The following is an 11,101-nucleotide window of genomic DNA, read 5'->3' as shown; positions in this document are numbered from 1 at the left end:
GGCAAGCCGTTATGAACATGTATACAAAAAAAGCACCTAGAATAAAACTGCAATATGTTTTTATGTTCTTGATTTATATTGTTCTATACTATGCTAAATTATATTCCGATTTCTCATAATGCTAATAAAATATGTTATTTGCACTAGTTAAAACTGAACTTTAAGACTTTTCTAAATACTAAATCTTACATTACATTACACTAAATTACAAAACAAGATTAAAAAAACAAGATAAAAGCCTACAAATAATTTTTTTGAACTTCATGACGTAACTGGATGACGTCACACCGTCTGTGCACATCTCCATCATAGGCTGCGGTGTTTGGTGTCTGCCGACCATACATGTATATTTACATGTATAGCTTGCCATACATGACTTCTTTATCAGGCGACAGTTATATGTGTCAAATTAAAAGTCCTCTATCCTGGGAGAACATCTTAGATCAAACCCATCTCAGATTAGGTCGTTTATGAAACTTCCGTACATCTTTTGTATATATTTTTTTAAAAACAGAACCTATGACAACGAACTAAAAGAACGATATTATATGTGAATTCAAGTTATTTGCGCTGAAGAGCTGTGTTAAGGACGGTAAGTGAAGTAGCGCTGTTTTGCTTTGTACTTGCGAATAATGTGAAAACAAAAGGTCTTATCGGCTACTCTGCTGTTTTGCAGCCATAACCCCCCCCTTTTTTTTTTTTTTTTTTTTTTTTTTTTGCCCTCCCCGTCCCCGTCAACAACTCGGCTGAGCGGCGGGGGGTCAGCCGATGCAGCCCCGGTGGTGCGTGTGGCCGAGGCCGGGTGCCTCGATGGACGCTGCCCGCCTCTCCCCAACCCGCTGTCCCGCGTCCTGTGAGCGGACGACCGCCTGGTGTTTAAGCCGCCAAAGGGACTCCATGTCTTTCTTGGTAAGAAAGTGACAGTGGCGTTGATCAATAGAAAACAATCATGGGTTATACAAAGATGTTCAAAGCTTTTGTTGTTGCCTTTTTTATTCCAATCAGATCACTAATTATATCACTTCACTTGCTCCAAAATTTGATTCCTGATTTTTTTCCTAGTGAAAAATAATTTGCACATATTTTTAACTTTTGATACTTGATGAATATATGCTATGAAGATTTCTAAAAAGTGTTTTGTCTATTTTTTTCTGATAAGTATTATTTTTAATCATAGTTATGATTTTTCTAATGAATATGATCTGCATATGTTTTAGATAACTGATCTGCATTTGCTATGTTGATTTCTAAAATTGTTATGTCTACTTTTAAATAATAAGTAATTCATCTATGTCATGTGAAATACTGATACTTAAAGATTCTTAATTCTGTCTGATAGAAATTATGAACCGGATAATGATAACTCATGTAATCAAATGGTTACGGTAGAACAGGGGTGAGATTATATTTTTATTATTGTGATTATTATTATTATTGTTATTATTATTATTAGTAGTATTTAATATTTATTTATTTATTTATTATGAATCTCATTTTCGATAATAATTTCAATAATAATTGTAATTATAATTTTTAATTTTTATTAATTTAATATTCTTAATAACTTAATATGAATGTCATTTTTATGTCCTTTTTTGATGTTATATAGATTATTTCTGAATGTTGTTTTTTGCTGCCACAGATAAATGAAATTTCCCCATTGTGGGATTAATAAAGTCATCTATCTATCTATCTATCTATCTATCTGTCTGTCTGTCTGTCTGTCTGTCTGTCTGTCTGTCTATCTATCTGTAAATTCACTTTCTTCCCCTCCCTTTCAAGCAATCTTATATTTAATGTCTAATTATTCTAAGTTAAGTTAAGTCTAAGTTATTCTAAGCTAAAATAATACGTCTCTGTATGAATGTGTAACTGCTGATTGTGTTGTTTTGGGCATTATTCTGATTTGATTGCTTGAAATAAACCATTTGAAAACAAATCAAATCATTGTGAATGAAAAAATCTTTGAAAAAGATCGTATTCGTGACGTAGAAAATTCGCTGAGCAGCCACAGGTTTCCTGCTCCGCTCCATTCTGATGCATCCTTTTCTAGACGACTAGATCCACGGACGTCTTTGTTTTCCTCGTCTGAGCTGGGATGTGGCTCCAATATTGCTCACTAGTTTTGTTGGTGACGTGACGGGCTCTAAGCTGGCGGGACAGTGTGCAAACAGAGAGCTCTCAGCAGCGGGGAAGGGAAAGGGGGCGGGATTGCTGAGCGCCAAACGTCTTGCCCACAATTCAGGGGCAAATTTCACAGAAACTAAGACACAGGTTGTTTTTTTTTTTGTGGCTAAAAACGGCATAATCATAACTAAAAGACCACTAGGAACACTCACAAAAACTCTCAAAAGATAATCGGAGTGGGACTTTAACTTTGGCTTCACATTCTGCATAACTAAACAAAAATGGCGCCCCAATAGGGCTGCACGACGTGAGGAAAACTTGCGATATTAGTGATCAACATTGCGATGTCGATATAACTTGCGGTACATAAACAAATAGCAAAACAAACAAAAACATAATTTCTATTTCAATACAACAGTTTAATTTAAATAAGAGTAAAAATAACTTAAGTTAAACTCCAAATGAGCCTCGTCTACAAAGGAGGCAAACATCCAACATCAAAGGGCTCCACCCAATTGGAAGGGCTCCATCTGATTGGTCAAAAGCATAAAGGGATTTATCTGATTCGTTAAATACTTCAAGCTGCCATAAGAGTGTTTTAGCACATTTAAGGTAACCGTTTATTACAATCTTCGCCATCTTTTGCGAAATGCAAATTGCACAGCTGAAATTGCGATAACGATAAATTTGTGATTTATTTTTCAGGCGAGCGTCCATCATGTTTTGTGCCATCACAGAAATTGCAAAGTAATTTAATCTTAGAACATACAAAACCAACTACATAATTTATCAAATGTTTAAATCACTGAACTGCAGTATAAATAATTATCAGAAATTAACGCACGCCGTGGAAGCCTGAACCGTCCGACGTGAAGCGAAGGATGGTTGCTTCCGCAAAGTTTGGTTAATTCTGATAAGAGGGGAGAACATGCATATTCCACACGGAAAGCTGCCCATTTGGTGATTCTGTTTCAGGTCCCCCAGCCGGGACTTGAACCGGGGCATTTTGCTGTGAGGCAAGAGCGCTAACCACTATTCCACTGTCCAGTTAGCCATAAAACTGGCACACACACAAAAAACAAAACAAAAAAAAAGGTATCAGAGTGGCTATAGGCCCCCAAGGACTCCCTTCTGGACGTGCCCTTACTTGCCCTCCTCAACCTCCCCTGCATGCTCATTCTCCAGTTCCTCCTTGCCTCAGACTCACATGTGCCCTCCCCCTTCCTCCTTCACCAGGACTGTTCCTGCGTCTCCCACGCTCAGGTCCAGCCCTTGGACATAGAGGAGCGCTATGAGGACAGCAGCCTTCAGTTCCTGGTCAGTAGATGCTGTCAGTGCCATTATCCTGATACTCCCCCATCCCAGCATCACTGTCAATCATCTGTGACACTAGAAGTATGTAAAATGGCAAATGTGTTCCATCAAACAAACTTTATGTTTGATAACTATTATTGATGCCCAAACAATAATTATATATTTAACACTACCATCCCTTATCTGCCAGAATCTGCATACTTCACATTCACAAGTTGTGAAAAAATCCTGACACACTCCTCTTCCCCAGTCCTCTGCCTTATTCCCATTCACAGCACCTCCTGCTGGCAGCTTTAGCACAAAGGAAGTACAGCCATACATTTTTTGTTTTGTTAAAAAAATACTTTCTAAAAGATTGCAGATAAATCTTTAAAAAAATTTTGATTACTTTTCCAACTTCAGTCCATCCACAGTTTGCAATAAACAAAAATTGGACTCCTTAGAACTAGGTAAAATCCAACTTTTACCTATTTATTTACTTAACTTTTGCCTTCTGGATTTGACAGCACGCCAGAAGGATATTGAACAGAACACCGTTTGGTTTTAAGTTTTGCAATTTACTAGAAATTACTGAAAGCTGCTTTGTTGAGAGCTGAAGGAGTAGAACTATAATTCTACTGCTAAGACCTTCTAGAAAGCATGCAGAGAAGTGTAGAAGCTTATTTTTCTCACAAATGCTCTCCTTTAGTGATTTCAATTTATGAATAACTATGTGCTTTATAAAAAGACCTCACCTGGATACTCAAATTTCACCCAAAAGGAATGTATACAGCAAATTTAGCATTCTGTATTAACACCTTATGCAGATGATGTTGTTCTTTCTAAAAATTTACATATCTTTTATGTAGTTTGTTTAGAATTTTTAAAAACTAGAATTATTTTGCTGAATCTATTCAAGTGTTTTCACGAAAAATTTTAGTAAAGCTAAGTGTATGATTTTTGGGAGTCTTATTAGTATAAGTATTAGTTTAAATATTATAATACTTTTTTAAAGATACATTTTGAGCATTCAAAATAGAACAAAAATCTGAAACTTTTGAATAATGTTTTACCTGTAATATTACAATTTTGCAAATATTAACAGGCTCGTATTTGGATAAATGTTTTTACTATAGCTGTTTTTGCTGAGTTTTTAGAAGAGGGACCTACAAAGGCTTATACATGCCAAGATATCCTTTTTGTGTTGCTAACTAAACAAACTTTTATTTTATTTGTTTACCCTGTGGTGTGTGTGCATGTTACTGCAGAGCTGTGACGGCTCCAAATTCACTTTGCAAGGACCTGTGGGGGGTCATGACATCACAGGGCTGTCTGCAGAGCCTGCCCACTACCAGCTGTTGTCTGAGCTGGGTAAGAACACACTGCCGTTTATTTTATATAAGAACGGCTTTCATAAGGTAGGCTTCACCTTACTATGTTTAAATTCCTCAACATTTTTTATTTTTCATGTGTAAATTGTTTTTTTAATTTTTTTATTTTGCTTGCCATACAGCTTATTTGTGGAATTTAATTTAATTGCATTGTATTTATACCTTTATCGACTGGACTGATTATTTCCCCACTTTAATGTAATGTGTCTTCTTTAGTGTCTATATCTGACAGTTAGGACTCTCTTATTCCAAATTGAAGAGAATTGAAGCAGGTTTTCTTTAATACTACTTTTTTTTCTAACAGGGACGGGCTTCAATAATCTGAGCCAGGTGAAAATGGCGCGTCACATTCCAACTGGGCAGTTAGTGGCACTCAGGCAGACCAACATGGACGAGTGCACTGAAGAGGAGCTGCTGCAGCTCATGGTGAGATGCATTACTTCAACACTTTAAAAAATGTTTTTGTTTTATTTGCCAGAATTTTATTTGTGTGCGTGTTAAACCTCAGAATGAAGTTCTGCTGTCCCGGCTCCTCCGTCACCCGAACCTGCTGACCTCTCGCCTGGTCTTTAGCTCCTGCTGCCAGCTGTGGGTCTTGACACCCCTCATGGACTATGGTTAACCAAACAAAAACTAAAGACATCTTTAGAGTCCTTCCTGCTACTGTTTTGCAATTCAAAACCATCTCTTTGCTTGCAGGATCGGCGGACACTTTACTGCGAGCACATTTCCCAGATGGAATGAGTGAATCCCTGATAGCTTATCTGCTGCACGGAGTACTGAAAGCCTTGGAATACCTACATCGGATGGGCTACGTTCACCGGTGGCTGGAAATCAGGACATGTGGTTTTGAAACGCAGCTTCAAGATGTTTGACAGTTATTGTCTTTTTCCGTTTATTGTCAGGGGAGTGAAGGCCAGTCATATCATGCTGTCAGGGGAGGGGCGTGTCTACCTCTCGGGACTCTACAGTGTTTACAGCATGATGCGAGACGGAAAGAGGATGAAGGCCGTCTTCGACATGCCGCACCACAGCCCGGCGCTGCTGCCATGGCTCAGCCCTGAACTGCTGCGGCAGGTAAGGAGGAGCAAAGCTTTGAACATTCTGTTCCTAAGACCACAAACTACTTTTGTCTAGGCTTTCCAGTTTGATTTCAGCATCATCCTAGTTGTATTTATTGGTCTTGGCCTCCCCAGGACCTGCACGGTTATGGAGTGAAGTCGGACATCTACAGTCTGGGGATTGTAGCTTGTGAGCTGTTCAGCGGACGGGTGCCTTTCCAGGACATGCCACCCACTCTGGTAATTTCTTCACAATCATTTAAAAATAAAAATAAAATGTTTTAAAAGTAGCTCCTTACCTACTTGTAAGAGCTGAGAGCGCTCTGCTTACACTCTCTCCCGCTAGCTTACAGCCCCCTCACCCCCAACTTAACATTACTGATGCAACCAAAACAGTGAGCACTATCAAAGCCATCCAGCCGTACAGTTTTGAGCCAGATTCCAGCTCAGATGAGAGAAAACAAAGACGTACACGGATCTAGTCATTTACTAGTGGATGCATTGGAATGGAGCTGAGGAAGGAGCTTGTGTCCCCTTTTAATGTATTTCCTACGTCACAAATACGATCTTATTCAAAGGGCATTTTTTATGGTTATTCTTGTATTTTTTTCAGGCAAAAAAAAATTCTTTGAGTTTTTATTAAGAAATGTTATAAGTTTACCCATTTTGAGTTCTTGAAAATGTGTGTAATACCAAAATAATTTTCAATTCGAATTTAAAAGTAATATTTAAATAAATGTATTTGTAAGAAATATCAAAATAATTGAGTATTTTAGGATTGTTTCCTTGCAACAATAAGCTCACGGTGCTGAAGGCAACTGTAAAGCACGGTGGTGGAAGGTTAACCATATGGGTTTGCGTTGCAGCTGCTTCTTTAATCCAGCAGTACCCCCTTTTTTTTAATCCAGAAGTATTCTGGTGCTCAGAAGGCAATAATACCAACCTGGAGCGCCACAATTCTGTTTTTTTTCTGAACCTCCCCATTGTTCTGTTGTGTTAGAGGTGGAACATACCCGATTCAGTGGATCAGCCGTAGCTAAGGTTGGAAGCTTGCATGTGCTGCAGGAAAATTTGAGGCTATTTGATCAACAGATTATTATAGGTGTGCAAAAGCCAAACTCCTCAGTTCTCATCCTGATGTTTCTCATTACTTACATGCCTTGTAATAGATATCCTTAGGTGTGAAAGACAGGCGTGAATATTTACTTAAGTATTTGAACCCTTTCTGTATAGATGCTGCTTCAGAAGCTTCGCGGCTCCCACTGTTGCCTCCTGGATGCGGCTCCTTTCCCGCTGGGAGAGTTTGGGGGAATGAAAGTTTTGCGGTCTGGGGTAGACTCTGGCATCGGCGAGAGTGTGGCCACAGGGAGTCTCTCCCACAGTGCCACCGCTCCTCCTGCAGACAGACCTCAGAGTCCGGGACCCAAGAACCACTCAGCCACCCTGCACAACCTGGTCCAACTGTGCCTCCAGCAGCAGCCTGAGCGCAGGTCATTGCAGGTGTATTTGACCCTAAGCAGATGATTTTGTACAATTTAACGCTCAATTCTTTGTGCTATCCTTGTTTTCTGATAGACCATCTGCATTTGAACTATTGAGCCACGCCTTCTTCAAGCAGGTAAGTTAGAATGTTGAAAGTGTTAGTCCGCTTTTCAAATGATGTTACTGGAGGCGTGGTGTGGCACCAGCAACAGGGATTTCCATTTTAGGACTGTGATACGCCTTCTTTGACTGGTCCAGCGAGGTGTGTATTAGTCAAGAAGTTAGCAAAAAGATCTAGAGTCAATTCTTAGTCAAGTCTTAGTCACAACTGCCCCTACAGCTAGCTACGACTATCTGCTGACGAAATTGGGCATACATATACTGTATGGGGCACGCATGGCCCACATGAAAAAGCAAGGTCGTAGACCACTTGGAGTGCCCTGGAACCCACTGAGCAAATATGTTCATACACACTTTTTCCATGAATAGATGACAGGTCATAGCAAACATTTATACAACAAGTAAGGGTGAAATAGGTGAGACGCAGGCATGTTGTACAGATCCTGCGAACTGCGTAAAGGACCCATGAGTACTGTTGACATGATAGATCCAGGCTACTTGTGTGCAGCCTGACTGTTAAAAATTAGGAAATTGGACAATCTGAGTGCAGTTTGTCTGAGCATCCTACAGCTTCTTATGGGCACTTGTGTATCCTGTGCACACCCTGTGCATGCAGCATTCGCCCGGGGTCATAAAGGGGCCATCGTACTACAGGATCACCCATACGTGCATGTAACTTAAATTAGCCTTACGAATTCTTCACGATGCACTTACCACACGCAAGGTGAATTGTACCTTCCATTTTCACCGATGTCCCCTGAAGTGGTCGTGCAAGCTCCAAGCCAAGACACACCAGCGTCCTTCTACGACCCTCCACGGGCCAAGACAACCCAAAAACCAGATGCATCCGTATAGATGCATGTGACTAAAACCATTTATATCGTATCACAAGAAATTATCTGATACATCTTGAAAATATTGCTCAGCCACTGATCTAAACGTGTTGGACAGAAAGTTTTATGGATGGGGACTTAATGATAAGACTTTTTTGAAGGGTTGTGGTGGTTATGGGTAGTGTTAAGCAGTGTGTGAATGTGTGTGGGTGAATGGAACAGTTTGCCCCATTTACCATGTTTTCACCAGGTATTTTTACCATTTACCAGGTGTTTGTCTGCTTTTTTTTACAGGTGAAGAAACACACCAGAGAGTCCTTCCTCAGTCTCATATACCCAGCGGTCCCCCTTACAAGCCCTGAAGACTCACCAGCGTCTAGTCCACCCTCCCTGTCCTGTCACGTCCCACCGTCAGCCGCCTGCGACACTGCAGAGGGCGTATGGGACTTCTCCTAATCCCTTTTCCCCCCGTGGTCCCGTCGATTAGCAATCCAAACTAAAGACAATCAAAGAAAAGCAACAAGGCCAAATTCTACTGTGCTTTTATCTTTTAGTTTTATGTTATTGATAAACTGAGCCTTTTGAGATTTTACAGATTTATATATATATACATACATTTACTTTTTATAAGTTTTTCTGATGTTTTGGGAGAAATTGACTGATGGAAGCCACTGTGAAAGTCCTGGATCAAAGAAGCTGCTCTGATCAGACATACCAGTAAGAATCTAAGTAATATCTAGTGACTAATAAACGTGTTCTTCCTCTCACAAAAAAAGCAGCCATAACTCAAAGGAAACGTCCGTTTTTAAACACTTTTTAACTACATTTCGAAATGCAGGAGTCTAAAACTTGCAGAACCCACACAAAAACTAATCATTCAAAAGCTTAATTTAAGATTTCTTGTTGAATTTGTGTCAGAGACTCCCATCTATTTTCAGCATGGATATTTATATAAATAACTATACTAATGCTAATTGAGTCCTGCTAAGAAAAAACGTGTTCCTCCACTACGTTACGTAATAATCGGCATTCTGCAAGTTAGGGTCGAAGTTTGAAGTTCCCGGTCAGACTAATGCTACGTATATGCCGGGTTTGTGATGTGCGTTTAAGAACCCGCTAAAGGGGCCTTCTTGAACGCCACTTTAACATACGCCGTTCACACTAGAATGTCGCTACCCGATGCTAGCGCATGTACTCACAGTTGGAAGAGGCTTGGTGCTTCTCCTTCGTGATACATTTTTAAACGGTTACCACTTACGGTACTTCCATTTGTCACTACCAAATCCGAGTCCCTGATTGGTCAAAGTTCAACTGGTTTAACTTTGAACGCGTGTTTTGTACATATAACCTAAAAAACTGACTCAAAAACATGCGTAGGGGCGGGTAAATGCAAGAGTTTTGAACACTGAACACTGCATTTACATAGACGCGGGTTTCCGAGCCTGGCGTGAACGTAGCTTGTTATCATTGGCTGCTTTTAGCAAAACGTTACCACCCATCAAGTGTTTTTCCCCAATTTACCTCAATGATGGAATTCAAAAGTTTGAATTTTTTGTGAAGTTTGAAACTGCATATCAATTATACCTAAACTGCTAGCATTCACGTGATGTACGTAACCAAAGGTGTTTGTGGAACCCTTGGGTGTAATTGTTGAATAAGCTGCACTCTTAGGTATTTAGATACTTGTATCTAAAACTAATGCTGTTTCGTTTGAATTGAATCCTGAGTTTATAGCTAATAAAACTGTAGCAGCAACAACTTTAGCTTCAAATGTCATGTTAGTTGTTTTAGCAGATCTCCACTATTCATAATTTTTTTTGAGGATCAAGTCCTAATTTTTTTCCCGTCAAAAAAAACATAAATGTACTGAGTAGCTTTATTAAGTAGCTTTATTAGCCAAAGTGCTGTAGTGCTCATATGGCGTTGTGAGTGCCACTAACAAAAGTTAGCAGTGGCCATAGGTTCTCTAAACTGGTTAGTTTTGACATGGAAGAAAATATTTAGCAGGAAATCCAGCAAGTGGAGCGGTTTTTTGGGGTTTTTAGTTGGACCTGCTGTGGCTTTTTGTACACCAGGCTACAAAGTAGATGAGCTAGAACTCTGTCTTGGTCTAAAAGGATCCATAAAGTTGCAATAACTTCAAGTAAAATTACAACATGGTTGATATCTTGTGTATTTAGACTGTGAAGTTGAAAACTTAGGTACCTATTACTGAGATATGTTAATATTTTATGAAGGTCTTCAAACTAAGAGTGGAAGGAAAACATATATGAACACCTATTTTATTTTGAAGAGTTTAAAAGACGTAAAGAAACTGTTTTTAATGTAAACATTATGTGCTGAAACATGTCTATGAAGACACTCATTCATCCAGGTTGGTTCCATTGTAGTAGGTTTAGGGGATGTCATCTGGACTTGGTTTTAAAGTTTGAAGACGTTTCACCTCTTATCCAAGAGGCTTTGTCAATTCTGAATTAGCTGGTCGAAGAGCTGGTATATATGCGCTCATGGGGGAGGAGTCAGACCTGAAACTGGATGGTATTGTCAACTTAGCCTACATGGTTTCAGGTCGTTAAGAGTCCTTTGTCCTCAGCTGGGGGTTGGGGAGCCAGTGACTCCCTCCCCAAACTGGTCATCTCTTTCAGCTGTTAACGACCCAGGTGGAACTGGTTTGGTTTGTTTAGGTTTCAAAACACTGCCGTAGATGGATGGAAGACTAAACCTGAGACCACCATTCTTATTAAGAGAAGGTTTATTCTTCTTGACAAAGATGGCTTCTTTCACTCCTCGCTCA

General features: G+C 39.6%; 1 protein-coding gene across 2 annotated transcripts; it reads left to right on the top strand.

The window, feature by feature from the left end:
* The first annotated feature begins 427 nt into the window (after positions 1–427).
* On the top strand, positions 428–10,050 carry stradb (STE20 related adaptor beta). 2 transcript variants are annotated; one of them, XM_023963550.2, is made up of 12 exons: positions 428–592; positions 677–909; positions 3,364–3,444; positions 4,689–4,791; positions 5,116–5,237; positions 5,320–5,428; positions 5,511–5,634; positions 5,717–5,888; positions 6,008–6,112; positions 7,106–7,362; positions 7,448–7,490; positions 8,602–10,050. In XM_023963550.2, exons 2-12 carry the CDS (start codon positions 769–771, stop codon positions 8,761–8,763), a joined length of 1,419 nt encoding a protein of 472 aa, XP_023819318.1. In that variant the 5' UTR covers positions 428–592; positions 677–768; the 3' UTR covers positions 8,764–10,050. The 2 variants fall into 2 exon arrangements, with proteins under 2 accessions (XP_023819318.1, XP_078788639.1); XM_078932513.1 differs by lacking the exon at positions 428–592 and having other exon boundaries at positions 665–909.
* The last annotated feature ends 1,051 nt before the right edge of the window (positions 10,051–11,101 follow it).

The sequence above is a fragment of the Oryzias latipes genome, chromosome 2, assembly GCF_053564925.1.
Source record: "Oryzias latipes strain Hd-rR chromosome 2, Olatipes_Hd-rR_3.1".
Taxonomy (NCBI): Eukaryota; Metazoa; Chordata; class Actinopteri; order Beloniformes; family Adrianichthyidae; genus Oryzias; species Oryzias latipes.
Note: the sequence above shows the minus strand (reverse complement) of the source record. Positions and strands in the feature narration are given on the sequence as shown.